The sequence below is a fragment of the Gambusia affinis genome, linkage group LG24 (genome assembly GCF_019740435.1).
Source record: "Gambusia affinis linkage group LG24, SWU_Gaff_1.0, whole genome shotgun sequence".
Classification (NCBI taxonomy): Eukaryota; Metazoa; Chordata; class Actinopteri; order Cyprinodontiformes; family Poeciliidae; genus Gambusia; species Gambusia affinis.
Window position 1 is genome coordinate 10,337,092 of NC_057891.1, and position 26,426 is coordinate 10,363,517.

General features: G+C 40.3%; 2 protein-coding genes and 44 non-coding genes across 48 annotated transcripts in view; 45 read left to right on the plus strand and 1 right to left on the minus strand.

The window, feature by feature from the left end:
• The first annotated feature begins 7,739 nt into the window (after nucleotides 1-7,739).
• trnac-gca lies at nucleotides 7,740-7,811 on the plus strand. The gene has a single exon. It is a non-coding gene; the product is annotated as a tRNA-Cys (tRNA).
• A 167-nt stretch (nucleotides 7,812-7,978) lies between these two features.
• trnac-gca lies at nucleotides 7,979-8,050 on the plus strand. The gene has a single exon. It is a non-coding gene; the product is annotated as a tRNA-Cys (tRNA).
• Nucleotides 8,051-8,217: 167 nt separating this feature from the next.
• trnac-gca lies at nucleotides 8,218-8,289 on the plus strand. Its single transcript has one exon. It is a non-coding gene; the product is annotated as a tRNA-Cys (tRNA).
• A 167-nt stretch (nucleotides 8,290-8,456) lies between these two features.
• trnac-gca lies at nucleotides 8,457-8,528 on the plus strand. The gene has a single exon. It is a non-coding gene; the product is annotated as a tRNA-Cys (tRNA).
• A 172-nt stretch (nucleotides 8,529-8,700) lies between these two features.
• trnac-gca lies at nucleotides 8,701-8,772 on the plus strand. The gene has a single exon. It is a non-coding gene; the product is annotated as a tRNA-Cys (tRNA).
• Nucleotides 8,773-9,020: 248 nt separating this feature from the next.
• Nucleotides 9,021-9,092, plus strand: trnac-gca. Its single transcript has one exon. It is a non-coding gene; the product is annotated as a tRNA-Cys (tRNA).
• A 167-nt stretch (nucleotides 9,093-9,259) lies between these two features.
• Nucleotides 9,260-9,331, plus strand: trnac-gca. Its single transcript has one exon. It is a non-coding gene; the product is annotated as a tRNA-Cys (tRNA).
• Nucleotides 9,332-9,498: 167 nt separating this feature from the next.
• trnac-gca lies at nucleotides 9,499-9,570 on the plus strand. Its single transcript has one exon. It is a non-coding gene; the product is annotated as a tRNA-Cys (tRNA).
• A 164-nt stretch (nucleotides 9,571-9,734) lies between these two features.
• Nucleotides 9,735-9,806, plus strand: trnac-gca. Its single transcript has one exon. It is a non-coding gene; the product is annotated as a tRNA-Cys (tRNA).
• A 158-nt stretch (nucleotides 9,807-9,964) lies between these two features.
• On the plus strand, nucleotides 9,965-10,036 carry trnac-gca. Its single transcript has one exon. It is a non-coding gene; the product is annotated as a tRNA-Cys (tRNA).
• A 416-nt stretch (nucleotides 10,037-10,452) lies between these two features.
• On the plus strand, nucleotides 10,453-10,524 carry trnac-gca. Its single transcript has one exon. It is a non-coding gene; the product is annotated as a tRNA-Cys (tRNA).
• A 167-nt stretch (nucleotides 10,525-10,691) lies between these two features.
• On the plus strand, nucleotides 10,692-10,763 carry trnac-gca. Its single transcript has one exon. It is a non-coding gene; the product is annotated as a tRNA-Cys (tRNA).
• A 172-nt stretch (nucleotides 10,764-10,935) lies between these two features.
• Nucleotides 10,936-11,007, plus strand: trnac-gca. Its single transcript has one exon. It is a non-coding gene; the product is annotated as a tRNA-Cys (tRNA).
• Nucleotides 11,008-11,255: 248 nt separating this feature from the next.
• On the plus strand, nucleotides 11,256-11,327 carry trnac-gca. Its single transcript has one exon. It is a non-coding gene; the product is annotated as a tRNA-Cys (tRNA).
• Nucleotides 11,328-11,499: 172 nt separating this feature from the next.
• trnac-gca lies at nucleotides 11,500-11,571 on the plus strand. Its single transcript has one exon. It is a non-coding gene; the product is annotated as a tRNA-Cys (tRNA).
• Nucleotides 11,572-11,743: 172 nt separating this feature from the next.
• On the plus strand, nucleotides 11,744-11,815 carry trnac-gca. Its single transcript has one exon. It is a non-coding gene; the product is annotated as a tRNA-Cys (tRNA).
• Nucleotides 11,816-11,982: 167 nt separating this feature from the next.
• Nucleotides 11,983-12,054, plus strand: trnac-gca. Its single transcript has one exon. It is a non-coding gene; the product is annotated as a tRNA-Cys (tRNA).
• Nucleotides 12,055-12,226: 172 nt separating this feature from the next.
• Nucleotides 12,227-12,298, plus strand: trnac-gca. Its single transcript has one exon. It is a non-coding gene; the product is annotated as a tRNA-Cys (tRNA).
• Nucleotides 12,299-12,465: 167 nt separating this feature from the next.
• trnac-gca lies at nucleotides 12,466-12,537 on the plus strand. Its single transcript has one exon. It is a non-coding gene; the product is annotated as a tRNA-Cys (tRNA).
• A 172-nt stretch (nucleotides 12,538-12,709) lies between these two features.
• On the plus strand, nucleotides 12,710-12,781 carry trnac-gca. The gene has a single exon. It is a non-coding gene; the product is annotated as a tRNA-Cys (tRNA).
• Nucleotides 12,782-12,948: 167 nt separating this feature from the next.
• Nucleotides 12,949-13,020, plus strand: trnac-gca. Its single transcript has one exon. It is a non-coding gene; the product is annotated as a tRNA-Cys (tRNA).
• Nucleotides 13,021-13,190: 170 nt separating this feature from the next.
• trnac-gca lies at nucleotides 13,191-13,262 on the plus strand. Its single transcript has one exon. It is a non-coding gene; the product is annotated as a tRNA-Cys (tRNA).
• A 167-nt stretch (nucleotides 13,263-13,429) lies between these two features.
• Nucleotides 13,430-13,501, plus strand: trnac-gca. The gene has a single exon. It is a non-coding gene; the product is annotated as a tRNA-Cys (tRNA).
• Nucleotides 13,502-13,668: 167 nt separating this feature from the next.
• trnac-gca lies at nucleotides 13,669-13,741 on the plus strand. Its single transcript has one exon. It is a non-coding gene; the product is annotated as a tRNA-Cys (tRNA).
• Nucleotides 13,742-13,915: 174 nt separating this feature from the next.
• On the plus strand, nucleotides 13,916-13,987 carry trnac-gca. Its single transcript has one exon. It is a non-coding gene; the product is annotated as a tRNA-Cys (tRNA).
• A 168-nt stretch (nucleotides 13,988-14,155) lies between these two features.
• trnac-gca lies at nucleotides 14,156-14,227 on the plus strand. The gene has a single exon. It is a non-coding gene; the product is annotated as a tRNA-Cys (tRNA).
• Nucleotides 14,228-14,398: 171 nt separating this feature from the next.
• Nucleotides 14,399-14,470, plus strand: trnac-gca. Its single transcript has one exon. It is a non-coding gene; the product is annotated as a tRNA-Cys (tRNA).
• Nucleotides 14,471-14,639: 169 nt separating this feature from the next.
• trnac-gca lies at nucleotides 14,640-14,711 on the plus strand. The gene has a single exon. It is a non-coding gene; the product is annotated as a tRNA-Cys (tRNA).
• Nucleotides 14,712-15,121: 410 nt separating this feature from the next.
• trnac-gca lies at nucleotides 15,122-15,193 on the plus strand. The gene has a single exon. It is a non-coding gene; the product is annotated as a tRNA-Cys (tRNA).
• Nucleotides 15,194-15,365: 172 nt separating this feature from the next.
• Nucleotides 15,366-15,437, plus strand: trnac-gca. Its single transcript has one exon. It is a non-coding gene; the product is annotated as a tRNA-Cys (tRNA).
• Nucleotides 15,438-15,604: 167 nt separating this feature from the next.
• On the plus strand, nucleotides 15,605-15,676 carry trnac-gca. The gene has a single exon. It is a non-coding gene; the product is annotated as a tRNA-Cys (tRNA).
• Nucleotides 15,677-15,848: 172 nt separating this feature from the next.
• trnac-gca lies at nucleotides 15,849-15,920 on the plus strand. The gene has a single exon. It is a non-coding gene; the product is annotated as a tRNA-Cys (tRNA).
• A 167-nt stretch (nucleotides 15,921-16,087) lies between these two features.
• On the plus strand, nucleotides 16,088-16,159 carry trnac-gca. The gene has a single exon. It is a non-coding gene; the product is annotated as a tRNA-Cys (tRNA).
• A 170-nt stretch (nucleotides 16,160-16,329) lies between these two features.
• On the plus strand, nucleotides 16,330-16,401 carry trnac-gca. The gene has a single exon. It is a non-coding gene; the product is annotated as a tRNA-Cys (tRNA).
• Nucleotides 16,402-16,573: 172 nt separating this feature from the next.
• trnac-gca lies at nucleotides 16,574-16,645 on the plus strand. The gene has a single exon. It is a non-coding gene; the product is annotated as a tRNA-Cys (tRNA).
• Nucleotides 16,646-16,812: 167 nt separating this feature from the next.
• trnac-gca lies at nucleotides 16,813-16,884 on the plus strand. The gene has a single exon. It is a non-coding gene; the product is annotated as a tRNA-Cys (tRNA).
• Nucleotides 16,885-17,054: 170 nt separating this feature from the next.
• trnac-gca lies at nucleotides 17,055-17,126 on the plus strand. Its single transcript has one exon. It is a non-coding gene; the product is annotated as a tRNA-Cys (tRNA).
• Nucleotides 17,127-17,293: 167 nt separating this feature from the next.
• Nucleotides 17,294-17,365, plus strand: trnac-gca. The gene has a single exon. It is a non-coding gene; the product is annotated as a tRNA-Cys (tRNA).
• A 170-nt stretch (nucleotides 17,366-17,535) lies between these two features.
• trnac-gca lies at nucleotides 17,536-17,607 on the plus strand. The gene has a single exon. It is a non-coding gene; the product is annotated as a tRNA-Cys (tRNA).
• Nucleotides 17,608-17,855: 248 nt separating this feature from the next.
• On the plus strand, nucleotides 17,856-17,927 carry trnac-gca. The gene has a single exon. It is a non-coding gene; the product is annotated as a tRNA-Cys (tRNA).
• A 167-nt stretch (nucleotides 17,928-18,094) lies between these two features.
• Nucleotides 18,095-18,166, plus strand: trnac-gca. Its single transcript has one exon. It is a non-coding gene; the product is annotated as a tRNA-Cys (tRNA).
• Nucleotides 18,167-18,336: 170 nt separating this feature from the next.
• Nucleotides 18,337-18,408, plus strand: trnac-gca. The gene has a single exon. It is a non-coding gene; the product is annotated as a tRNA-Cys (tRNA).
• Nucleotides 18,409-18,656: 248 nt separating this feature from the next.
• On the plus strand, nucleotides 18,657-18,728 carry trnac-gca. Its single transcript has one exon. It is a non-coding gene; the product is annotated as a tRNA-Cys (tRNA).
• A 167-nt stretch (nucleotides 18,729-18,895) lies between these two features.
• On the plus strand, nucleotides 18,896-18,967 carry trnac-gca. The gene has a single exon. It is a non-coding gene; the product is annotated as a tRNA-Cys (tRNA).
• Nucleotides 18,968-22,130: 3,163 nt separating this feature from the next.
• Nucleotides 22,131-25,652, minus strand: LOC122827293. Of its 2 annotated transcripts, none has more exons than XM_044110067.1 (9): nucleotides 25,550-25,652; nucleotides 25,273-25,430; nucleotides 25,160-25,205; nucleotides 24,965-25,071; nucleotides 24,795-24,893; nucleotides 24,161-24,342; nucleotides 24,028-24,085; nucleotides 23,118-23,180; nucleotides 22,131-23,040 (listed from the first exon to the last, which is right to left on the minus strand). In XM_044110067.1, the coding sequence occupies exons 1-9, from the start codon at nucleotides 25,599-25,601 to the stop codon at nucleotides 22,711-22,713; spliced, it is 1,095 nt and encodes a 364-aa protein (XP_043966002.1). In that variant the 5' UTR covers nucleotides 25,602-25,652; the 3' UTR covers nucleotides 22,131-22,710. The 2 variants fall into 2 exon arrangements, with proteins under 2 accessions (XP_043966002.1, XP_043966003.1); XM_044110068.1 differs by having other exon boundaries at nucleotides 25,273-25,427; nucleotides 25,550-25,650.
• The window catches only part of filip1l (filamin A interacting protein 1-like), a 76,352-nt gene continuing 75,331 nt past the window's right edge, over nucleotides 25,406-26,426 (plus strand). The window contains exons 1-2 of one of the 2 annotated variants that reach the window (XM_044110060.1): nucleotides 25,406-25,524; nucleotides 25,687-25,764. The gene's annotated coding sequence lies outside the window, so the exon portion shown is untranslated. The remainder of the gene's footprint in view (nucleotides 25,525-25,686; nucleotides 25,765-26,426) is intronic. The other variant, XM_044110061.1, reaches the window with a different exon arrangement.

The following is a 26,426-nucleotide window of genomic DNA, read 5'->3' on the forward strand; positions in this document are numbered from 1 at the left end:
ATCATTAAGATTTCATTAATCTTTATTACACTGTCAAATAATTTAACAGTCATTAATAATTCCTTTTACATCAAGTAAAGTGGAACAAGTAGCACCACTTATGAATATGTCATTAAGTGTTATTACAGTGTCACTAATATTATCTCTTACCTCAAGTAAAGTGAAACAAGTAGCAACGTTATGTAAATGTCATTAAGTGTTATTACAGTGTCAAATGCTACACTAAGTCATTAATATTAACTTTTACCTCAAGTAAAGTGAAACTACTTGCAACAGTTATAAAGATGTCATTCAGTGTTACTTCAGTGTCAATTGCTATCCTAACAGAATCATTCATATTAAGTCTTACCTAAAGTGAAGTGGAACACACTGGACTAGTAATAAAACACCATCACAGCTGTAGAACAAACCCTTTTCACATTGGAATAAAACAAATGATTACTTTTTCTTCAAACAGAAGGTTTAACTTCTTGTCAGTATATTGTAACTCTGAAATACTGATTGAAAAACTAAAACAGAATCCTCTGTGTTGATTTGGGTTTTTCAGTGTGTTTATTTTAGGTTCCTGTGTCTTTTTGAGTCTGTGGGTATTTAATCCCACCTGTGTTCTTTGTTCCTCGTCGGGTCCTTGTCTAATCTGCCTCGTCTTCTAGTCCGTCTATTGTCATACCTGTATCTACCAGTTTGAGAACTGTTGCTGTCGCTCGCCTGTGCTGCCTGGATTAATTACCAGTTGCTACCAGAGTCAGAGCTGTTTGTTGTTACTCATCTGTGCTGCCTGGATTGTTTGCCTTTTTTCATCACCAGTGTTATTCTCCCCACCTCCTCCACCGCAAATCATGACAAAAATTGACTGTGCACACAGTAATATTGGGCTTTTACAGATGCCGTAGTTCTTGTTCTGCGCAAGCGCGCATGGGATAAGCGTTGTCTTTTGTTCGGGCGCTTGGGTTTGCTTCCATCTGTTACTGCTCTGTATGCTAGCGGCTAACAATTTTTATTATTAAACCAATATATCTGCAAAATCAACAGGACTCCTTTTTACCACAACACACAACATTCTGTGAGGAAGGGAGTTGCACTCCATGTCTTCTTCAGAGGATTTCATTTAGGGGGTAGGGGACAGATAGCTTAAAGGTTTTAGTTGATTTGACACAGTGTAGTGTGAAAGTAAACCACACCAGCTGAAAATGGAACAACCTCTGAAATCCAACATTCTATCAAGTATGAAAACAACCTTAAAGATGCCTAAAAAAATTGAAAATAGTAATTGCACTGTCTGGAAAACATCAAAAACTGTCAATGTACTGTGAAAGGAGGCCGCAAGATCTTCAAGAAGTTTCCAGAAACCCTTAAACGTCATCACTGGAGAACAGCGAAATAAAAATAAAAAAATATATTAATACATAAAAATGTCTTGAAGGCTGTATGTTCAATATAAATAAGGAACATTTTGTCTCTTTTTAAATAGAATAAACTGCATGTATGAACAACTTTCAAATTAGTCTTTAGATAAACTGTCTCTTTTTGAATAAAAACAAAACCTGAATATGTAACTTACGAAAATCAGAAGTTTCTTTATAGATTTCATCCAAATTCTTCTCTGCATCAAAGCAACAAGCAGAGGCCTGGGACCAAACGTTTACACTACCAACAGCTGGTTCAGATTTAAAAAATAATTCCTCGTTCTTTTGATTGGGTTGCTATTTTGGTTCTGCCAGGAGTTCTCATGCAGGAGCTGCTTTCAGAGAAAACATGTTGGGGTTTTTTCTTCTGGCTGATTTCATGGGATCCAAACATTTGGTTTCACGGCACAAACCTGCACTTGTTAAAGTCATTTCTAAGCAAATAATCCAAAACCTTACCCAGTATTCCGACATAGCAGACAGAAAGTGGCATTTAGAGTTAGTTTTGCTCAAAATGCCGCAAAATAATTTAGAAATGATCTTTGCTGCTATTACGTTGAATTTAATTCTGTTTTCCCAGCAGAAAACAAGGAGTGAGCTGCTTGGAAATACTGACCTCATACCAGTCCACATCCTAAATCCCTGTTCATATAAGTCTATTATTTACATTTTAGGGCCAAAAAAAAAACCCCTCAGATATTCCTTTAAGTCCATGTTTCATGTTGTACAGTCAACTTTTTTGTGTGTTGTTAGTTAGATTGAAGTTTATGGCGGTATCTAACAATTTAGATCCTGTATGCTTATGGAATAATGTAGAGTCACAATCCACAGAAATCTCCAAAGTAGGTGAATCTCTCTGTTGCTAAATTTCTGTTTTCAAAGGTTAAGGTAGATATGATGAACAAAAAAGAATTTACAACTGCTTCTTGAAGTCTTGCATGGTGCATGTGCAGTACTTATTGAATAAAATTTGTTTTATATGCTGAAACTCTACTCTCTTCTAAAAGTCTCCTGACACATTGTGGTGAAGTTTGCCACCTATGCAGGTCCAGACTGGAGTTACATGATGTCATTACATGAAACAATGCAAACAAAGTATCAGTTACAGCTGCAGAGCATGTGATGAGGTTGAATTGCGATCGTTATGTTCCCAGTCAAAACATACGTCAGTAAATGTCCGACATCAGCCATTGCTGTCTATAAAACCTCCTTCCAGGGACAGAGCTATTGTTTGTTTTTGGAACCAACTGCTACTGCAATGATGAGCTGCTTTCTCTCCTGACCACTCTGGAGTTTTTCTGTCTGGCTGCTAATCCTCTCGTCTTGAAGGCTGCTTTGAGTTTGGGTTACAAGTTGAATGTCCCTGTCAGAGTTGTGGCAGCCAGTTTGGCAGAGAAACCATAAAAGGAGTGGATTATACATTTTCTTCTGGCCATCATTAAAGTCAGTGAGTGTATGAAAGGCAATGGATGTAACACACGTTATAACTGAAAGTTGTTTTTATAAAAAAAAACAAAAAGGAAAATATGTTTACAGTAGCTGGCACACAGAAGGACACATTTTCAACATTGTGAATCTCTTTTCAATCCATCCATCCATCCATCCATCTGTCCGTCCATCCATCCATCCATCCATCCATCTTCTTCCGCTTATCTGGGGTCGTGTCGTGGGGGTAGCAGCATAAGAAGGGAAGCCCAGACTTCCCTCTCTCCACCCACTTGTTCCAGCTCCTCTGGGGGAATCCCAAAGCGTTCCCATGCCAGTTGAGAACCTCTAAGATGATCGAGCTTCTCACCCTATCTTTAAGGGAGAGCCCAGACACCCTACAAAGAAAATCCATTTCGGCCATTTGTATCCGTGACCCAAAGCTCATTACCATGAGGGTAGGAACGTAGATAGACCAGTAAATTGAGAGCTTCGCTTTTTGACTCAGCTCTTTCTTCACAATGACGGACCGGTACAGCACCAGCTTCACTGCATAAGCAGCGCCATTCCGTCTGTTGATTTCTCCTCTCCCATCTTTCTTCATTTGTGTACATGATCCCGAGATACTTAAACTCCTCTACTTGGGACAGGAGAGCCCCCACCCCAACTTGGAGAACTTTTTTTCCAGTTCAAGACCATGGCCTTGGATTTGGAGGCACTGATTCTCATCCCGGCCACTTTATACTTGGCTGCAAACTGCTCCAGCGAGAGCTGCAGATCAAGACCTGATGAAGTCAATAGGACCACATCATCCACAAAAAGCAGAGATGCAATCCTAAGGCCACCAAAATGGATCTCCTCAACACCTTGTCTGTGCCTAGAAATTCTGTTCATGAGAGTAATGAACAAAATTGGTGAGAAAGGGCAGCCTTGATGAAGTCCAACTCCCACCAGAAACAAGCCCGACTTACTGCCGACAATGCGGACCAGACTCTGACACCCGCCATACAGGAATCTAACAGCCTGTATCAGAGGGCCCGGTACCCCATACTCCTGGAGAACCTTCCCACAGTGTTCCAAAGGGACACGGTCCAACGCCTTCTCCGAGTCCACAAAACACACGTAGACCGGTTGGGCGAACTCCCATGCACCCTCCACGACCCTGTCCTGAGGTTGTAGAGCTGGTCCAGTGTTCCACGACTGGGGCGAAAACCACACTGCTCTTCCTGAATCAACTATCTGAAGGATCCTCCTCTGCAGGACCCCTGAATAGACCTTGACAGGGAGGCTTAAAAGCGTGACCCCTCTGTAATTGGAGCCTTAAAAATTAGCACAACAGATTAGATGTCAGTGATGTGAGGAAGACTGTCCTAATTCAGACACATCCTTCTTTTCTCTGGATTTTGGATGGGTCTGGTGTGTCCTTGCAGCCCAAGAGTCTTCCAAACAAGAGATTTTTGTTCTTGACTCAAAGGTGGACTGCGCTATAGGTAGAGCAGATATAGTTAAAGAATAGTATAATTTACTAAAACTTGTTGGTATAAAACACAAAAGCTTTAAGCAGATATGTTGTTAGACTTTTATCATTTACATAGACATATTTATAAATTACATTTTTGTAGCAAAAATATTTTATAATTAATTCAATTATTAATTAAAAACTATTTAATAAGCAATAAAAATCAACAAAATTTAAAGCTCCATTTTTCCCAGTTTGTGTTTATTGCCATCACAGTCACTAGGTAACAGGACATATGTCGAGCTGAAGGCGGGAATAAACCTGAAGGTTAGACTGTTCAGTTTCATAGCCGCTGGACTGTCTTGATTCAGCCCTAAAATCTCAGCTTTATATCTAGAAATTTCCAGTAAATCTGCTTTTAATTCCTTCAAACTATGTTTATGACATCATGAGTTTAATGGTGTTAAACCACTGAGGATTTGGCATATTTCGGCATCAGTAGAGTTTGATGCAGAAATCCAACTTCTACTTGATTTAGAATCCAATAATTTGACAAAAACTGAGGGAAATTTCTTTTCTAGTATTGAAGAGCGGAGGAACACTGAGGTCAGAGTTGGGAATCAGAAAAGGTTGTTTATGTAGCTAAGCAGATCACATCTAAAAGACGCCATGGTAGTTTAGTTCACATCAATTAAAAAATTTTAAAAATTGAGATGTTTATGCTGTTTGTGTTACTGTTGCTGCTAAAAATAATAATCACCAAGTAAAATGAGAACACACATTTTATGTTAAATTCCCATTAATCAAAAACTGCTGAGCAGAGAAGTACTACATGTTCTATCTACCCACCAATGTTTCAATATGCCAACTCTCTGTGAAATTATTAGCCAAATGGACTAAAATCAACTATTGCAAAGATTTTTAAGTTGGGCCTAAGCCGACTTCATTTGTCTTAGAACATTTTGGGCTGTTTTCACTGGCTCGCTGTAGGTGGTTTATGTGGTGCCATATTGCAGAACCATGTTGCCAAAGGGCCTTTGTAGCAGCTTCTTTCACTCTAAGTTCTGGATTACAAGACGAGAGAGTTCTCACAAACACCAAACCTGTTCTTGCAAAGACGTGAGTAACTCAGAAAGATCAATATTATTATTTGATTCTACAGTAGGCAAGCCAGTCAACCTAGCAGGCCTGTAAGGACAGCTTACGAAAACATAATGGGGGTAAAGCTACTTTGGTTTGGGGCTCCGTTAAGAGTACGTATTAATCATTTTGCCTTCATGTGTTTTCCTTTAGTGATGTCAGACCAATTACTGAGCAAAACCAAGGCACACCAGTTCCATGTGATAGCACAGGAAAAGGGTCGTTAGGGCGCTAACCACCTTCACCGACATTTCCTGTGGTGATCGAGTCTGCACTGAAAGCAGAAACAGCGGGTGCAGACCGCCTCTTCTTCATAGGAGCCCTTTTCTTTCTCTGCCCGTGCCCACTGCGTTGTTAATATGTCAAGATGTGGAATGTGGACGCATAACGGTGTGGAGGGCTGCCATCCTGTGGGTCCTTTTCTGCCGGAATGTTTTTTCAAGCATGATGCAATAGTCTAGCTTCAGCAGACCAGGAATTATTGCCTATTTTACACCATTTTGCTGTTTGTCACAGTTGGGAACGGCTTTCATTCATACCGCCATGTATTCCAGCTTAATATAATGGAACTCTTTTGGATATAATCTTTTTTTTTATGTAAACTGTCCCAAGATATGTTGTTATTAACTTGCACTGCTCTATTCATTCCATTGAGGTCATTTATCTGAATGAACTGCAAGAACCCATTTGGGGGATGGATAATTGTTTGTAATGGCAACAAAAAAACCAAAACATTACCTTCTAGCCACAGTATGTTCTTAGTTATAGGTATATGAAAAAAACGTTAATAGTCTTTTGGGCTTTCTGTTTCTGGTAGACATGGATGAAATCTTGTTAGCCTGGAATGCATTTTACTCCCTTGCATTAGGGAAATATGATACTGCACAGCCAATGCACAATGTACCATAGTGCAAAAATATTAGCATTATAAAGAGCTTGCCCAACTTTCATTGAACTTGTATGCCAGTTTAGAGTGGCACAGACAAAAAAAGCAAATGTTCCTCCAGTGGAGCAATACCCTGCACTGCTGTTCAGGATGTGTCTAAGCTCTGATTTAGGGCAGCAGTTCTTGGCTTTAGTAAATTAATTTCTCAAAGTCCTTGGAATCAAATGGCCGAGAAGTAGACATAAAAAACAAAGTAAATAAGTTCTTCTGTAGTTTATTTAATTCTTTTGTAGTAAAAAAAAAAAGCACGTAAAAGTAAAAGGTAAAAGTAAAGCTGATTATGCAGTATATAAAACCTTCAGACAGAACATTGTGTTGTCATCATTTATATAATTCAATATTAATGTTACGTGATGTTTGGAAAAAATAATATAAAGTATAGTGGAGGAGTTCAAGTATCTCGGGATCTTGTTCACGAATGAGGGAAGAAGGCAGCGGGAAATCGTCAGGCGGATTAGGGCAGCGTCTGCCGTAAAGCGGCGCTGTACCGGTCTGTCCTGGTGAGAGCTGAGCCAAAAAGCAAAGCTCTCGATTTACTGGTCATTCTACGTTCACACATTGATCTATGGTCATGAGCGTTGGGTAATGACCGAAAAAATGAGATTGCGGATATAAGCGGCCGAAGTGGGTTTTCTCCGTAGATATTTAACTACCTACAGTTAAATATATAAATATATAAATATATAATATAATATAATATAATATAATCCATCCATCCATTATCTGAACACCCTTCTTCCCTAAAGGGGTCGGGAGGGTTGCTGGTGCCTATCTCCAGCTGCGTCCCGGGTGAGAGGCGGGGTACACCCTGGACAGGTCGCCAGTCTGTCGCAGGGCAACACAAAGACATACAACACACACACACTCACACCTAGGGAGAATTTTTAGAGAAACCAATTAACCTGACAGTCATGTTTTTGGACTGTGGGAGGAAGCCGGAGAAGCCGGAGAGAACCCATGCATGCACAGGGAGAACATGCAAACTCCATGCAGAAAGATCCCCGGCCGGGAATCGAACCCAGGACCTTCTTGCTGCAAGGCAACAGCTCTACCAACTGCACCACTTTGCAGCCCTATAACATAATATATTATAATATAATATAAATACTGTTAACTACCTACCTACCTACTTCATATATGGATATTTCTCTCCCTCAGAGATAGAGTGAGAAGCTGAGTCATCCAGGAGGGATTCAGAGTCCATCACATTGAGAGGAGCAAATTCAGGTGGCTCGAACATCTGGTCTGGATGCCTCCTGGACGGCTCCCAAGTGAGGTGTTCCGGGTGCGTCCCACCTGCAGGAGGATTCCAATTTGCTCAGGACAGATTTTGCATAAGTCATGCACAGTTGCAGACACATGAGGGGGTATAGCTCAGTAGTAGAGCATTTGACTGCAGATCAAGAGGTCTCTGGTTCAACTCCAGATGCCCCCTGCTATCTCATTGGGTTGTTTGTTTTGACTGGGTGAAGACAGTCTTTGACAACAACAATAGATAAGATTACTATTCATCAACACCATCCTGACCAGTATCGACATAATGGAAAAATATACTGTTTGTGCTCAACTATATGCATTTGACGTTTTAGTCCATGTATGTAAGGGGGTATAGCTCAGTGGTAGAGCATTTGACTGCAGATCAAGAGGTCTCTGGTTCAACTCCAGATGCCCCCTGGTATCTCATTGGGTTGTTTGTTTTGACTGGGTGAAGACAGTCTTTGACAACAACAATAGATAAGATTACTATTCATCAACACTATCCAGGGCAGTATCGACATAATGGAAAAATATACTGTTTGTGCTCAACTATATGCATTTGACGTTTTAGTCCATGTATGTAAGGGGGTATAGCTCAGTGGTAGAGCATTTGACTGCAGATCAAGAGGTCTCTGGTTCAACTCCAGATGCCCCCTGGTATCTCATTGGGTTGTTTGTTTTGACTGGGTGAAGACAGTCTTTGACAACAACAATAGATAAGATTACTATTCATCAACACCATCCTGAGCAGTATCGACATAATGGAAAAATATACTGTTTGTGCTCAACTATATGCATTTGACGTTTTAGTCCATGTATGTAAGGGGGTATAGCTCAGTGGTAGAGCATTTGACTGCAGATCAAGAGGTCTCTGGTTCAACTCCAGATGCCCCCTGGTATCTCATTGGGTTGTTTGTTTTGACTGGGTGAAGACAGTCTTTGACAACAACAATAGATAAGATTACTATTCATCAACACCATCCTGAGCAGTATCGACATAATGGAAAAATATACTGTATGTGCTCAACTGTAAACATTTGACGTTTTAGTACAATTGATGTACGTGAGGGGGTATAGCTCAGTGGTAGAGCATTTGACTGCAGATCAAGAGGTCTCTGGTTCAACTCCAGATGCCCCCTTCTTTTTCCGTCAGGATGTTGTTTGATCTGGATAATCCTGCCTGTGAGTACAATCGCCTATCAAACAAAGATACACTAAAGCCATCTTGGTCAACAAGTATTCGTAAACAGATTATACGCCATCTTCTCAAATGTACTCTTGTAAGTTTTAAACCATTGACTGAAAGGCAACTAGATCGTTTTCATCCGGATGCTCAGTCAATGTTTTTTATGAAAATGCTGGTGGATGTATACTAAGGTTGACTTAAGGGGGTATAGCTCAGTGGTAGAGCATTTGACTGCAGATCAAGAGGTCTCTGGTTCAACTCCAGATGCCCCCTGGTATCTCATTGGGTTGTTTGTTTTGACTGGGTGAAGACAGTCTTTGACAACAACAATAGATAAGATTACTATTCATCAACACCATCCTGAGCAGTATCGACATAATGGAAAAATATACTGTTTGTGCTCAACTGTATGCATTTGACGTTTTAGTCCATGTATGTAAGGGGGTATAGCTCAGTGGTAGAGCATTTGACTGCAGATCAAGAGGTCTCTGGTTCAACTCCAGATGCCCCCTGGTATCTCATTGGGTTGTTTGTTTTGACTGGGTGAAGACAGTCTTTGACAACAACAATAGATAAGATTACTATTCATCAACACCATCCTGAGCAGTATCGACCTAATGGAAAAATATACTGTTTGTGCTCAACTGTATGCATTTGACGTTTTAGTCCATGTATGTAAGGGGGTATAGCTCAGTGGTAGAGCATTTGACTGCAGATCAAGAGGTCTCTGGTTCAACTCCAGATGCCCCTGGTATCTCATTGTTGTTTGTTTTGACTGGGTGAAGACAGTCTTTGACAACAACAATAGATAAGATTACTATTCATCAACACCATCCTGAGCAGTATCGACATAATGGAAAAATATACTGTTTGTGCTCAACTGTATGCATTTGACGTTTTAGTCCATGTATGTAAGGGGGTATAGCTCAGTGGTAGAGCATTTGACTGCAGATCAAGAGGTCTCTGGTTCAACTCCAGATGCCCCCTGGTATCTCATTGGGTTGTTTGTTTTGACTGGGTGAAGACAGTCTTTGACAACAACAATAGATAAACATCAACACCATCCTGAGCAGTATCGACATAATGGAAAAATATACTGTTTGTGCTCAACTATATGCATTTGACGTTTTAGTCCATGTATGTAAGGGGGTATAGCTCAGTGGTAGAGCATTTGACTGCAGATCAAGAGGTCTCTGGTTCAACTCCAGATGCCCCCTGGTATCTCATTGGGTTGATTGTTTTGACTGGGTGAAGACAGTCTTTGACAACAACAATAGATAAGATTACTATTCATCAACACCATCCTGAGCAGTATCGACATAATGGAAAAATATACTGTTTGTGCTCAACTGTATGCATTTGACGTTTTAGTCCAAGTGATGTATGTAAGGGGGTATAGCTCAGTGGTAGACCATTTGACTGCAGATCAAGAGGTCTCTCGTTCAACTCCAGATGCCCCCTGGTATCTCATTGGGTTGTTTGTTTTGACTGGGTGAAGACAGTCTTTGACAACAACAATAGATAAGATTACTATTCATCAACACTATCCAGGGCAGTATCGATATAATGGGAAAATATACTGTTTGTGCTCAACTGTATGCATTTGACGTTTTAGTCCAAGTGATGTATGTAAGGGGGTATAGCTCAGTGGTAGAGCATTTGACTGCAGATCAAGAGGTCTCTGGTTCAACTCCAGATGCCCCCTGGTATCTCATTGGGTTGTTTGTTTTGACTGGGTGAAGACAGTCTTTGACAACAACAATAGATAAGATTACTATTCATCAACACCATCCTGAGCAGTATCGACATAATGGAAAAATATACTGTTTGTGCTCAACTGTATGCATTTGACGTTTTAGTCCATGTATGTAAGGGGGTATAGCTCAGTGGTAGAGCATTTGACTGCAGATCAAGAGGTCTCTGGTTCAACTCCAGATGCCCCCTGGTATCTCATTGGGTTGTTTGTTTTGACTGGGTGAAGACAGTCTTTGACAACAACAATAGATAAGATTACTATTCATCAACACTATCCAGGGCAGTATCGATATAATGGTGAAATATACTGTATGTGCTCAACTGTAAACATTTGATGTTTTAGTACAATTGATGTACGTGAGGGGGTATAGCTCAGTGGTAGAGCATTTGACTGCAGATCAAGAGGTCTCTGGTTCAACTCCAGATGCCCCCTTCTTTCTCCGTCAGGATTTTGTTTGATCTGGATAATCCTGCCTGTGAGTACAATCGCCTATCAAACAAAGATACACTAAAGCCATCTTGGTCAACAAGTATTCGTAAACAGATTATACGCCATCTTCCCAAATGTACTCTTGTAAGTTTTAAACCATTGACTGAAAGGCAACTAGATCGTTTTCATCCGGATGCTCAGTCAATGTTCTTTACGAAAATGCTGGTGGATGTATACTAAGGTTGAGTTAAGGGGGTATAGCTCAGTGGTAGAGCATTTGACTGCAGATCAAGAGGTCTCTCGTTCAACTCCAGATGCCCCCTGGTATCTCCTTGGGTTGTTTGTTTTGACTGGGTGAAGACAGTCTTTGACAACAACAATAGATAAGATTACTATTCATCAACACCATCCTGAGCAGTATCGACATAATGGAAAAATATACTGTTTGTGCTCAACTGTATGCATTTGACGTTTTAGTCCAAGTGATGTATGTAAGGGGGTATAGCTCAGTGGTAGAGCATTTGACTGCAGATCAAGAGGTCTCTGGTTCAACTCCAGATGCCCCCTGGTATCTCCTTGGGTTGTTTGTTTTGACTGGGTGAAGACAGTCTTTGACAACAACAATAGATAAGATTACTATTCATCAACACCATCCTGAGCAGTATCGACATAATGGAAAAATATACTGTTTGTGCTCAACTGTATGCATTTGACGTTTTAGTCCAAGTGATGTATGTAAGGGGGTATAGCTCAGTGGTAGAGCATTTGACTGCAGATCAAGAGGTCTCTGGTTCAACTCCAGATGCCCCCTGGTATCTCATTGGGTTGTTTGTTTTGACTGGGTGAAGACAGTCTTTGACAACAACAATAGATAAGATTACTATTCATCAACACCATCCTGAGCAGTATCGACATAATGGAAAAATATACTGTTTGTGCTCAACTGTATGCATTTGACGGTTTAGTCCATGTATGTAAGGGGGTATAGCTCAGTGGTAGAGCATTTGACTGCAGATCAAGAGGTCTCTGGTTTAACTCCAGATGCCCCCTGGTATCTCATTGGGTTGTTTGTTTTGACTGGGTGAAGACAGTCTTTGACAACAACAATAGATAAGATTACTATTCATCAACACCATCCTGAGCAGTATCGACATAATGGAAAAATATACTGTATGTGCTCAACTGTAAACATTTGACGTTTTAGTACAATTGATGTACGTGAGGGGGTATAGCTCAGTGGTAGAGCATTTGACTGCAGATCAAGAGGTCTCTGGTTCAACTCCAGATGCCCCCTGGTATCTCCTTGGGTTGTTTGTTTTGACTGGGTGAAGACAGTCTTTGACAACAACAATAGATAAGATTACTATTCATCAACACCATCCTGAGCAGTATCGACATAATGGAAAAATATACTGTTTGTGCTCAACTGTATGCATTTGACGTTTTAGTCCATGTATGTAAGGGGGTATAGCTCAGTGGTAGAGCATTTGACTGCAGATCAAGAGGTCTCTGGTTCAACTCCAGATGCCCCCTGGTATCTCATTGGGTTGTTTGTTTTGACTGGGTGAAGACAGTCTTTGACAACAACAATAGATAAGATTACTATTCATCAACACTATCCAGGGCAGTATCGATATAATGGTGAAATATACTGTATGTGCTCAACTGTAAACATTTGACGTTTTAGTACAATTGATGTACGTGAGGGGGTATAGCTCAGTGGTAGAGCATTTGACTGCAGATCAAGAGGTCTCTGGTTCAACTCCAGATGCCCCCTGGTATCTCATTGGGTTGTTTGTTTTGACTGGGTGAAGACAGTCTTTGACAACAACAATAGATAAGATTACTATTCATCAACACCATCCTGAGCAGTATCGACATAATGGAAAAATATACTGTTTGTGCTCAACTGTATGCATTTGACGTTTTAGTCCATGTATGTAAGGGGGTATAGCTCAGTGGTAGAGCATTTGACTGCAGATCAAGAGGTCTCTCGTTCAACTCCAGATGCCCCCTGGTATCTCATTGGGTTGTTTGTTTTGACTGGGTGAAGACAGTCTTTGACAACAACAATAGATAAGATTACTATTCATCAACACCATCCTGAGCAGTATCGACATAATGGAAAAATATAGTTTGTGCTCAACTGTATGCATTTGACGTTTTAGTCCAAGTTATGTATGTAAGGGGGTATAGCTCAGTGGTAGAGCATTTGACTGCAGATCAAGAGGTCTCTGGTTCAACTCCAGATGCCCCCTGGTATCTCATTGGGTTGTTTGTTTTGACTGGGTGAAGACAGTCTTTGACAACAACAATAGATAAGATTACTATTCATCAACACCATCCTGAGCAGTATCGACATAATGGAAAAATATACTGTTTGTGCTCAACTGTATGCATTTGACGTTTTAGTCCATGTATGTAAGGGGGTATAGCTCAGTGGTAGAGCATTTGACTGCAGATCAAGAGGTCTCTGGTTCAACTCCAGATGCCCCCTGGTATCTCATTGGGTTGTTTGTTTTGACTGGGTGAAGACAGTCTTTGACAACAACAATAGATAAGATTACTATTCATCAACACCATCCTGAGCAGTATCGACATAATGGAAAAATATACTGTTTGTGCTCAACTGTATGCATTTGACGGTTTTAGTCCATGTATGTAAGGGGTATAGCTCAGTGGTAGAGCATTTGACTGCAGATCAAGAGGTCTCTGGTTTCAACTCCAGATGCCCCTGGTATCTCATTGGGTTGTTTGTTTTGACTGGGTGAAGACAGTCTTTGACAACAACAATAGATAAGATTACTATTCATCAACACCTATCCTGAGGGCAGTATCGATATAATGGTGAAATATACTGTATGTGCTCAACTGTAAACAATTGACTTTTTAGTACATTTGATGTAAGTGAGGGGGTATAGCTCAGTGGTAGAGCATTTGACTGCAGATCAAGAGGTCTCTGGTTCAACTCCAGATGCCCCCTGGTATCTCATTGGGTTGTTTGTTTTGACTGGGTGAAGACAGTCTTTGACAACAACAATAGATAAGATTACTATTCATCAACACCATCCTGAGCAGTATCGACATAATGGAAAAATATACTGTTTGTGCTCAACTGTATGCATTTGACGTTTTAGTCCAATTGTATGTAAGGGGTATAGCTCAGTGGTAGAGCATTTGACTGCAGATCAAGAGGTCTCTGGTTCAACTCCAGATGCCCCTGGTATCTCATTGGGTTGTTTGTTTTGACTGGGTGAAGACAGTCTTTGACAACAACAATAGATAAGATTACTATTCATCAACACCATCCTGAGCAGTATCGACATAATGGAAAAATATACTGTTTGTGCTCAACTGTATGCATTTGACGCTTTTAGTCCAATTGATGTATGTAAGGGGTATAGCTCAGTGGTAGAGCATTTGACTGCAGATCAAGAGGTCTCTGGTTCAACTCCAGATGCCCCTGGTATCTCATTGGGTTGTTTGTTTTGACTGGGTGAAGACAGTCTTTGACAACAACAATAGATAAGATTACTATTCATCAACACCATCCTGAGCAGTATCGACATAATGGAAAATATACTGTTTGTGCTCAACTGTATGCATTTGACGTTTTAGTCCAAGTTATGTATGTAAGGGGTATAGCTCAGTGGTAGAGCATTTGACTGCAGATCAAGAGGTCTCTAGTTCAACTCCAGATGCCCCTGGTATCTCATTGGGTTGTTTGTTTTGACTGGGAGAAGACAGTCTTTGACAACAACAATAGATAAGATTACTATTCATCAACACCATCCTGAGCAGTATCGACATAATGGAAAAATATACTGTTTGTGCTCAACTGTATGCATTTGACGTTTTAGTCCATGTATGTAAGGGGGTATAGCTCAGTGGTAGAGCATTTGACTGCAGATCAAGAGGTCTCTCGTTCACCTCCAGATGCCCCCTGGTATCTCATTGGGTTGTTTGTTTTGACTGGGTGAAGACAGTCTTTGACAACAACAATAGATAAGATTACTATTCATCAACACCATCCTGAGCTGTATCGACATAATGGAAAAATATAGTTTGTGCTCAACTGTATGCATTTGACGCGTTTTAGTCCAAGTTATGTATGTAAGGGGGTATAGCTCAGTGGTAGAGCATTTGACTGCAGATCAAGAGGTCTCTGGTTCAACTCCAGATGCCCCCTGGTATCTCATTGGGTTGTTTGTTTTGACTGGGTGAAGACAGTCTTTGACAACAACAATAGATAAGATTACTATTCATCAACACCATCCTGAGCAGTATCGACATAATGGAAAAATATACTGTTTGTGCTCAACTGTATGCATTTGACGTTTTAGTCCAAGTGATGTATGTAAGGGGGTATAGCTCAGTGGTAGAGCATTTGACTGCAGATCAAGAGGTCTCTGGTTCAACTCCAGATGCCCCCTGGTATCTCATTGGGTTGTTTGTTTTGACTGGGTGAAGACAGTCTTTGACAACAACAATAGATAAGATTACTATTCATCAACACCATCCTGAGCAGTATCGACATAATGGAAAAATATACTGTTTGTGCTCAACTGTATGCATTTGACGTTTTAGTCCATGTATGTAAGGGGGTATAGCTCAGTGGTAGAGCATTTGACTGCAGATCAAGAGGTCTCTGGTTCAACTCCAGATGCCCCCTGGTATCTCATTGGGTTGTTTGTTTTGACTGGGTGAAGACAGTCTTTGACAACAACAATAGATAAGATTACTATTCATCAACACTATCCAGGGCAGTATCGATATAATGGTAAAATATACTGTATGTGCTCAACTGTAAACATTTGACGTTTTAGTACAATTGATGTACGTGAGGGGGTATAGCTCAGTGGTAGAGCATTTGACTGCAGATCAAGAGGTCTCTGGTTCAACTCCAGATGCCCCCTGGTATCTCATTGGGTTGTTTGTTTTGACTGGGTGAAGACAGTCTTTGACAACAACAATAGATAAGATTACTATTCATCAACACCATCCTGAGCAGTATCGACATAATGGAAAAATATACTGTTTGTGCTCAACTGTATGCATTTGACGTTTTAGTCCATGTATGTAAGGGGGTATAGCTCAGTGGTAGAGCATTTGACTGCAGATCAAGAGGTCTCTGGTTCAACTCCAGATGCCCCCTGGTATCTCATTGGGTTGTTTGTTTTGACTGGGTGAAGACAGTCTTTGACAACAACAATAGATAAGATTACTATTCATCAACACCATCCTGAGCAGTATCGACATAATGGAAAAATATAGTTTGTGCTCAACTGTATGCATTTGACGTTTTAGTCCAAGTTATGTATGTAAGGGGGTATAGCTCAGTGGTAGAGCATTTGACTGCAGATCAAGAGGTCTCTGGTTCAACTCCAGATGCCCCCTGGTATCTCATTGGGTTGTTTGTTTTGACTGGGTGAAGACAGTCTTTGACAACAACAATAGATAAGATTACTATTCATCAACACTATCCAGGGCAGTATCGATATAATGGTGAAATATACTGTATGTGCTCAACTGTAAACATTTGACGTTTTAGTACAATTGATGTACGTGAGGGGGTATAGCTCAGTGGTAGAGCATTTGACTGCAGATCAAGAGGTCTCTGGTTCAACTCCAGATGCCCCCTGGTATCTCATTGGGTTGTTTGTTTTGACTGGGTGAAGACAGTCTTTGACAACAACAATAGATAAGATTACTATTCATCAACACCATCCTGAGCAGTATCGACATAATGGAAAAATATACTGTTTGTGCTCAACTGTATGCATTTGACGTTTTAGTCCATGTATGTAAGGGGGATTAGCTCAGTGGTAGAGCATTTGACTGCAGATCAAGAGGTCTCTGGTTCAACTCCAGATGCCCCCTGGTATCTCATTGGGTTGTTTGTTTTGACTGGGTGAAGACAGTCTTTGACAACAACAATAGATAAGATTACTATTCATCAACACCATCCTGAGCAGTATCGACATAATGGAAAAATATAGTTTGTGCTCAACTGTATGCATTTGACGTTTTAGTCCAAGTTATGTATGTAAGGGGGTATAGCTCAGTGGTAGAGCATTTGACTGCAGATCAAGAGGTCTCTGGTTCAACTCCAGATGCCCCCTGGTATCTCATTGGGTTGTTTGTTTTGACTGGGTGAAGACAGTCTTTGACAACAACAATAGATAAGATTACTATTCATCAACACCATCCTGAGCAGTATCGACATAATGGAAAAATATACTGTTTGTGCTCAACTGTATGCATTTGACGTTTTAGTCCATGTATGTAAGGGGGTATAGCTCAGTGGTAGAGCATTTGACTGCAGATCAAGAGGTCTCTGGTTCAACTCCAGATGCCCCCTGGTATCTCATTGGGTTGTTTGTTTTGACTGGGTGAAGACAGTCTTTGACAACAACAATAGATAAGATTACTATTCATCAACACCATCCTGAGCTGTATCGACATAATGGAAAAATATAGTTTGTGCTCAACTGTATGCATTTGACGTTTTAGTCCAAGTTATGTACGTGAGGGGGTATAGCTCAGTGGTAGAGCATTTGACTGCAGATCAAGAGGTCTCTGGTTCAACTCCAGATGCCCCCTTCTTTTTCCGTCAGGATGTTGTTTGATCCTGATAATCCTGCCTGTGAGTACAATCGCCTATCAAACAAAGATACACTAAAGCCATATTGGTCTACAAGTATTCGTAAACAGATTATTCGCCATCTTCTCAAATGTACTCTTGTAAGTTTTAAACCATTGACTGAAAGGCAACTAGATCGTTTTCATCCGGATGCTCAGTCAATGTTCTTTACGAAAATGCTGGTGGATGTATACTAAGATTGACTTAAGGGGGTATAGCTCAGTGGTAGAGCATTTGACTGCAGATCAAGAGGTCTCTGGTTTAACTCCAGATGCTCCCTGGTATCTCATTGGGTTGTTTGTTTTGACTGGGTGAAGACAGTCTTTGACAACAACAATAGATAAGATTACTATTCATCAACACCATCCTGAGTAGTATCGACATAATGGAAAAATATACTGTTTGTGCTCAACTGTATGCATTTGACGTTTTAGTCCATGTATGTAAGGGGGTATAGCTCAGTGGTAGAGCATTTGACTGCAGATCAAGAGGTCTCTGGTTCAACTCCAGATGCCCCCTGGTATCTCATTGGGTTGTTTGTTTTGACTGGGTGAAGACAGTCTTTGACAACAACAATAGATAAGATTACTATTCATCAACACCATCCTGAGCTGTATCGACATAATGGAAAAATATAGTTTGTGCTCAACTGTATGCATTTGACGTTTTAGTCCAAGTTATGTACGTAAGGGGGATTAGCTCAGTGGTAGAGCATTTGACTGCAGATCAAGAGGTCTCTGGTTCAACTCCAGATGCCCCCTTCTTTTTCCGTCAGGATGTTGTTTGATCTGGATAATCCTGCCTGTGAGTACAATCGCCCATCAAACAAAGATACACTAAAGCCATATTGGTCTACAAGTATTCGTAAACAGATTATTCGCCATCTTCTCAAATGTACTCTTGTAAGTTTTAAACCATTGACTGAAAGGCAACTAGATCGTTTTCATCCGGATGCTCAGTCAATGTTCTTTACGAAAATGCTGGTGGATGTATACTAAGATTGACTTAAGGGGGTATAGCTCAGTGGTAGAGCATTTGACTGCAGATCAAGAGGTCTCTGGTTCAACTCCAGATGCCCCCTGGTATCTCATTGGGTTGTTTGTTTTGACTGGGTGAAGACAGTCTTTGACAACAACAATAGATAAGATTACTATTCATCAACACCATCCTGAGTAGTATCGACATAATGGAAAAATATACTGTTTGTGCTCAACTGTATGCATTTTACGTTTTAGTCCATGTAAGTAAGGGGGTATAGCTCAGTGGTAGAGCATTTGACTGCAGATCAAGAGGTCTCTGGTTCAACTCCAGATGCCCCCTGGTATCTCATTGGGTTGTTTGTTTTGACTGGGTGAAGACAGTCTTTGACAACAACAATAGATAAGATTACTATTCATCAACACCATCCTGAGTAGTATCGACATAATGGAAAAATATACTGTTTGTGCTCAACTGTATGCATTTGACGTTTTAGTCCATGTATGTAAGGGGGATGTTGTTTGATCTGGATAATCCTGCCATCTTGGGCAACAAGTATTCGTAAACAGATTATTCACCATCTTCTCAAATGTACACTTGTAAGTTTTAAACCATTGACTAAACGGCAACTAGATAATTTTCATCCGGATGCTCAGTCAATATTAGTGGAGCAAATACTCTGTTGACTTTGGACTTAACAGTAAAACTCTCCCGCCCAGGGAATTGAAGGAATACTAGCTGTACAATTGTTAAAACTGTTATTCCTACTCTGCCCAAAAATAAAAAGATTGTGCCTCACTGAGTTTTGTGTAAATGTACAGACATGTTGGCTTTTTGTATGCAGTCTGAAACCCTTCAGCCTCATGTTCTTCCTTTTCTTTCCAGGGATCCTCCTAAATTCAGTGAAAATGGGTTCAGTTTGGTCCAAAAAAGAGAAAAATAGAAGCTTTGTGATGCTGTAATCAATACAACTAAATGTGTGAAACACTATACGTTTAAAAAAAAAAAAAAGCAGAGAGCCAACCTTTCTCTGCAGCCTTTGAAACATCCAGACAAATTAACATATGTACGCACACGGCTGATGGATTCTTGTTCTTCCATCAAGTCATGTAGGTCTCACAGCAGTGGGTGGTGAGACTTTATCATCATGTCCTTTATGTGGGACATGTACTTTATTTGAACTATTAATAGAACCAAACCACAGGTATTTTGGCCCCATCCTCTGAATGACTTCTTAAACATTTTTTAACATTCTTCCAAGTATTTTTGAGAAGTGATAAAAAACAGAAACAGGACTTCTTTTTTTTTGGAATTTGACAGTAAAAAGCTGAACAGTTCCCTGCCTGTGTGCCAAGAGAAGCCACAAAGAGCTGATTCACGTCTACATTTGAGCCTGTAAACAGGCTCATTTGTGCAATTTGTGTGCATTAGAAAGGGAAAGTTGAGCCCAGATTCTGCTGATTGCAGAGTTAATGAAACCCACACTCAGACTTGAGGCAAAGGCAGCCACTCGCGCCAGCCACCGGGCGCAACGCTGAACACCAACGCGCAAGTTCCTTGACAATTGAGAAAAATGTGTTCATTAACATCTGTTTACACATAAGCGTCCAAAAACAGCGATCTGAAGGCAGCCAGAAGTAACAAAAGCTGAAAAAGACATTCCTCTCAGAAGCAGAGTAAACTAACAACGGCTTCCTTCAGTTGAACAAGACAATGTGGCTTAGATATGAATGATTGAAAATGGATAAAAAATTTGGCACAAGAAAAATTGGACAGAATTTAAAGAATTTGCCGCATCAAATTAATAAATAAATAACCTTATTAAAAATAAAATATACCTGGTTTCCATCCGAATGTAACTTCAGTTTACTTGAAAAGAAGCAGAATAGTTTTTTTTTTTCCCTTGCAAATTGTGTTTATATTCACATTTCACCTCTAATTTCCAATCAGACGTTTACTGATCTGAAACTGGGCAACCTCCAGTAGGGTGTTGTGTAAATTCTAGTCACATTCTCAAATGGCCCAACTCACATCAGGCTGACCTCAGCGGTGCATGTTACCCCAAAAAACATTCAGAAGAAAACAACCAGGCCAGTCAAAGCAGTGACAGAGTAATGAGAAGACTGACGCCAGGCCAGAAATGGAAAGAAACTGATAGTTTTTGGTCTTCTCACACAGCCTGCACTTCCTGAGCAGTATGGTTCTGTCTGCACCCTGTTTGTCCAGCTTTGATGCACTTTCTCAGAAGCCAGAATCCCAAGTTGTCAGTAACTCTGGCCAAAAGAATAAAGAGACTGTTTTGACTGGCTCACACACACTTTCCTGCTTCACTCTGTCGTGTTTATGTTGGTCTGAAATTGTTTTCTATACAAAGTCTTGAATTTGGAGCATCTCTATGAAACAGACAGCTCCAATTAGAAAATGATACCAGTGATCAGCAGAGGAAAATACAGCGATATTTGGTTAACTGTCAAAACGTTTTGTAAGCGTCGACAAATTTGACGTCACTTGTCAAGCATGCGTGCTCTTATTTTGAAAGGGCAAAGACTGTTTACACAGCAGTTCCATTTTCTCTCCCATCTGTAGGTCTCTTTAAGAAACTGAGCAAATTGCAAGCATGCAACAAACCAGCATATGCGGTGTGAAACAACCTATCCGGGGTGTGAAGTTACTAAGTCCGTGCTCAACTCGACTGCAACCATTTTTTGAAATTCTAAACAAAACCACCTAAAAGGTAAACAGCTGCTACGGTTTTGTCTAAAACAGTACATGTACTTGTTTTTGTTGGTTTGTGAGAGGTCTTAACATTTACATGTAGAAGGAGAAGAAAAAGATTAAATTCAAGATTCCCCCCTCTCCCATGTTTACAGTCAAGGCTGAGAAGTTGGGAACCACATTTGAAGCTCCGTTCCAATCCCAGTTTGGAATTTCATTACAAGTGGCATCAAACGCGGTTGAGGGATTCACACTTTGCCTCCATGCTGAGACTTGGAGCCTTACACGTTCCCTGCCCGGCTACAGCAGACCTGGCACGGTTTCTCCTGCATGCGTCGCAGGTTTCGTCTTCTCGAGTCTCGTTCTCACTTAGTTGGTTTTCCTTGGCAGTTGGAGAGTGCACACCATCCTGCTTCAGACTCCAAGCAAAACAGAACAGAAACTTTACAAGGGAGACAGATGATTGAGGAAAGCACGAATAGACTGAAACTAATAACTTGGTCACACATATATTTGTCGACTGTCTGGTGACATGTTTGTCCTTCAGAAACAGGCATAAAATGACGATGCTCACTTTCAATAAGTTAAAATGAACACTGTCAAAAAGGATATGCTGCACCAAACCTCTTCCTCAAAATTATTCAGACAATGAAGCATCATGATAGACTAAATGAAAATCAAGCCATCTTTTATTCTTTTTCCAATTAGAAAGTACACAGATTGAGACCGTGTATCTCTAGTCAGTACGACATTGATGTAATGCGTTAACAGACTCTCGCTACAAATTCCAGAAAGTCTTTCAGAGCTTTTATTCAGACTTTAGCAGAGTTAAGAGAACAAAGATATGTTGGAAAAACACAAAATAAAACCCAAGAGATAGGCTAAAGATGCACAAAATCATACAACAAAATTCTTGGCCAAGGAAGATATGAACCGGTTTGACAGATCCACACCACCCAGTGATTGCATCACTTCCTTTCTACGCCAAGGACATCAACCTTAGATTATATCCTAGAAGAAGCACTGCTAGCAGACAAGGTCAATTCAGATTTGTGAGGCTGGCAACAAGTGAATCCATTGCAACAATTTTATTTTATTTTCTTAATATTCCTGGCCCGATCAAAGTTGCACACAAATTGAAAATTAAAATTGAAGTCACTCCACCACAGAATACAGTCAACACTGAGTTAGCTGAGGGCATTTGGCAAGCTAATCAGAAGTAGCGAACTTGATTCCTAATCATACTAGAGAACAAAAACAAGTCAAAAGCTATTTAATAATAATAATAAAAAACCTCAATATGGATATAAAAAAAAGTTAGCTCAATATAAGAGGTAATACAGCTTCCAATTCAAACAACTGGTCTAGCTTTAGCTTCTGTTAGCGATGCGTTTGGATCGTCTCAGTCCAGCAACAGGCTGCTGGGATTTCAGTGGCTCCATCGGTTCCCTTCTCTCTCTTACCTTTACCAGCTTCACTGGGTCTTCTTTCCCTGCTCCAGATTTCTGTTTTGACACTTCTGATACTGCCTGACCTAGTTTAACACTCTTCTCATTGTTGGTGGCTTTTGGTCTCGATTTACATGCGATTTCATTAACACGCGATTTAACAGCTTTCCTTTGGTGTTGCTGATGTCTTCCTTCACCACTCGCAGCTTGTGGCTTTTCAGGATCCTCCTTCAGGTCTTCACCTTTGTTTGTCTACAGACGATAATACCAAATTAGCATTTTACAGTGTTACAACTCAAGTGAGAAAAAAAGCAATGAAAAGTACTAACTTCCTGCTGGAGGAGGTCTGATTTCAGACCTGTCAATTCTCTCATCAGCTCCTGAATCTTTAGCTGAAAGTCACAATGGTTTACTACAGCGGTTTAATGGAAAAGTTTTCTGCAGAATCAGGTTACAAGCAAAACAATTACTTTAAGCTTTTTATGTTTATTTATATAAAACCCTCAGTTTAAATGAGGTTGAATTTATATTCAGTTTTTCTTAACATGTTGCTGTCCTCTAGATTCTAAAGAGGAGGTTGTTGAATATCGGTTCTACAAGTGATGTAAATTTAAATTTCAAGAGTCCAGCGTCAATTATGCGCAAACAGACATCCAACAGTCATACCACTGAGGGAGGTTCTGTGTCTCAGGCTCAACATGTTCGTAATCTTAATTTTGCAAATCATCTGCAGGACAAGAGACCTGGTTGAAGAAGCTGGTAAGACAGTCGGCAACCACAATGAAACATGTCCTGTAAGGCCACCAAGCAAGGAGGAAGTCATTAAACAAAACACAGGGCCAATTGCAGTTTGAGTCCTTAGGTAGAAACATCTGCATTTTGGAGACCTTTCCCGAACCGTTTGACTCTATTACTCCTCATTTCATCTGGATGAGCCAAGCTGGAGGATGGTGGTGACAGCATCATAATGCAACAGTCAGGATGGATGGTCCTTCAAGTCAATTGAGTGGTGTATCTTATTTACATTTCTTGTCCTATGGATAGCAGAAACCCATCGCTAGAGCCATGGTGCAGGTCTATGAGATCTTCTACGTAAAAATACAATGGCCAATCATTTTTTCAATTTGTAAAAGTGTAAGAGTACATTAGAGGGATGCTATAGTCAATGCTAACCATGTCAACCTCTACTACTGGCAGGTATTCTTGGGAGCAACAACCCAGTTAAAAGGCATTTCTTACCTCCTCATTGGCAACTTGCATTTCAAGATGGCCTCTCTCTTCGGCTTCTTTCTTGCACCTTAAATATTACCAGGTCATTTTCAACACGAGTCTCATTGTAAACATTTAAGAGGCATTTCGTTGAAGGCATTACGTTTCTACAGCAGTTGCCTCCATCATTGCAATGACCTTCTTTTTTTGGTCAGTGAATCTTTGGATTTCTTCAATTTTGAGGACACCCAGAAGTGACTTTGTATCCAGATGTGTGAAGTCAGAAGGTGAGGTCTCTCTCAGGACCAGTTTGGCCCAGTTGGCCAGATCGTCACTCGATGGGACCTGAAAGGAAAAACATGGGAATTTATTCTTCAATGTGGACAAGGACTGGTTATGTTAGAGCTCCAACTTGTCCCTCTAGACCAGGGGTGGGCACTCCTGGTCCTGCAGGGCCGGTGTCCTGCAACTTTTAGATGCACCTCTACTTCAACACACCTGAGTCAAATAATGAGGTCATTAGCAAGACTCTGGAGAACCTGACTGCACTTGGGAGGTGATTCAGCTGTTGGATTCAGGTGTGTTGGACCTGGGAGACATCTAAGAGTCGCAGGAAACCGGCCCTCGAGGACCAGGAGTGCCCACCCCTGCTCTAGACGCTTGCTTTCTAGTTATGGCAACGCTGATGCATTTTAAAAGCTAATGTCACAATTGAAATGTGTTAAAGGCCTAATTTTTGGACATTTTAGCAACATTCTAATAGAATCCCTTGCACACTGTAATCCAGAAAACCTTACCAGGCTGAGGGTGACCTGCGTCGTCACCCTAGACGCAAGTGCAAGCTCCAACATCTTCACATCCATTTTCAGCAGGGCCTGAATCTCTGCCAGTTCTTCCTGTGGACAGTTTCATTCTTCAAAAGAGGACAGTTCACGTGTAACAGATTGCTGCCAGAAACCAAAACTACCTGAAGCTTTTTTACATGTTCATCCTCTGCCTTTTTCTTGATGAAGTTTAGGTCATCAGGAGTGAGATGATACCCCTTCATGCCCTTCAGCATAGTATAAGGGTTCTCTAAATTTAAACACAAAGTGGCAGTGGTGAGGAGACAGGTCACCTTAATGTCATTTATTCCAAGAGGCACATCCAAGAGTCAAGTTACCAATTTTAAGACTGCTACAACGAAGCACCTGAACATCTCCATCTGCCTGTGGAAAGAGAAGATTCGAATCAGTCAAGAATGGTGGAATCACGACTGTAGAGCAAGTAATGCACCTCTGCGTTGTTGTTTGGCATCACAGGTTCCACATCCTTAAAATCCAAATGTTTCTTTACACTTGTCATAGGAGGAGTGCGGGGCAGCTGACGACCTGATGGGATGTGATTTGTACTGCAAAGCACAACTTTAAAGAGTGCCTCTTCCATTTTTTCTGCTTTTGGGGAGGAACAAAAACAACACCACCACCCAACTCAAGACTTCAAGACTTCATCCAAGACTTTGCATAAATGCAGCAACATAAACCAAAGGTAAAATGTCACATTTCAAACTTACTGGTCCCTCTAGTTGTTTGCTGATAACTTCCACAAGCCACCATAAATAGCATGACTGACTTTTTGTCAGTCAGCTATCACCTCATGATTGCTTTCAGCTGATTCAGAGTGGCCTGCTGTTCTGTTTTTGACCACCAGATGGAGGCAGAGCACAGACAAACCTTTCAAGAATGAGCTAGGAACAGTACTGTGATTGAAAGTGTGTATTTTATAAAGGTAAAACTAACTTTAAAAGTTTAAATCCATTGAGGAGATCTCCTGTATAAAGCTATAGACAGAAGGTCCTTGATATGACTGCATGTTGATTTGAACATCATTAAAACCGGTCACACTCGCAGGATTGTTTAACCGTTGTTCTTACAATATTGAAAATGGATTTTTAGACAATACCTTTTAGGTCTTATACAGGAAAACACATAAAATTTTATGTCCATTTTGAATCTTTTGTTGCATATAAAATATGAAGATCATTGAAATGTATTTCTTTAAATGATCTCAGAATAAATCAGTAATATAATTTCAGGAGCAACACATTTTACTTTTGTCCTTGACTACACAATCTGTAAATGCATCAAATACATTGTTTTCTTACACATCATTTGTTTTGTACATGTGCAAAAAGTACAAAAAAAAAAAAAAATCAATCAGCAATGTCTGTTGGAAATTTGTATTTTGCGCAGCTAGCTTGTTCCTGATACTTTAAGAATGTAATAGGAATTTTTAAATGATATTATAGTTACCATGGGAACTATAATTCCAATGAAAACTGACTTTTCAGTGTGGCTTTTGAATTTATGTATTTTAATTTATTTCACGGAAAGACATTGTGAAGCGGAATCAATGGAAACATGAATATGTATATAAGAATAATAAGAACA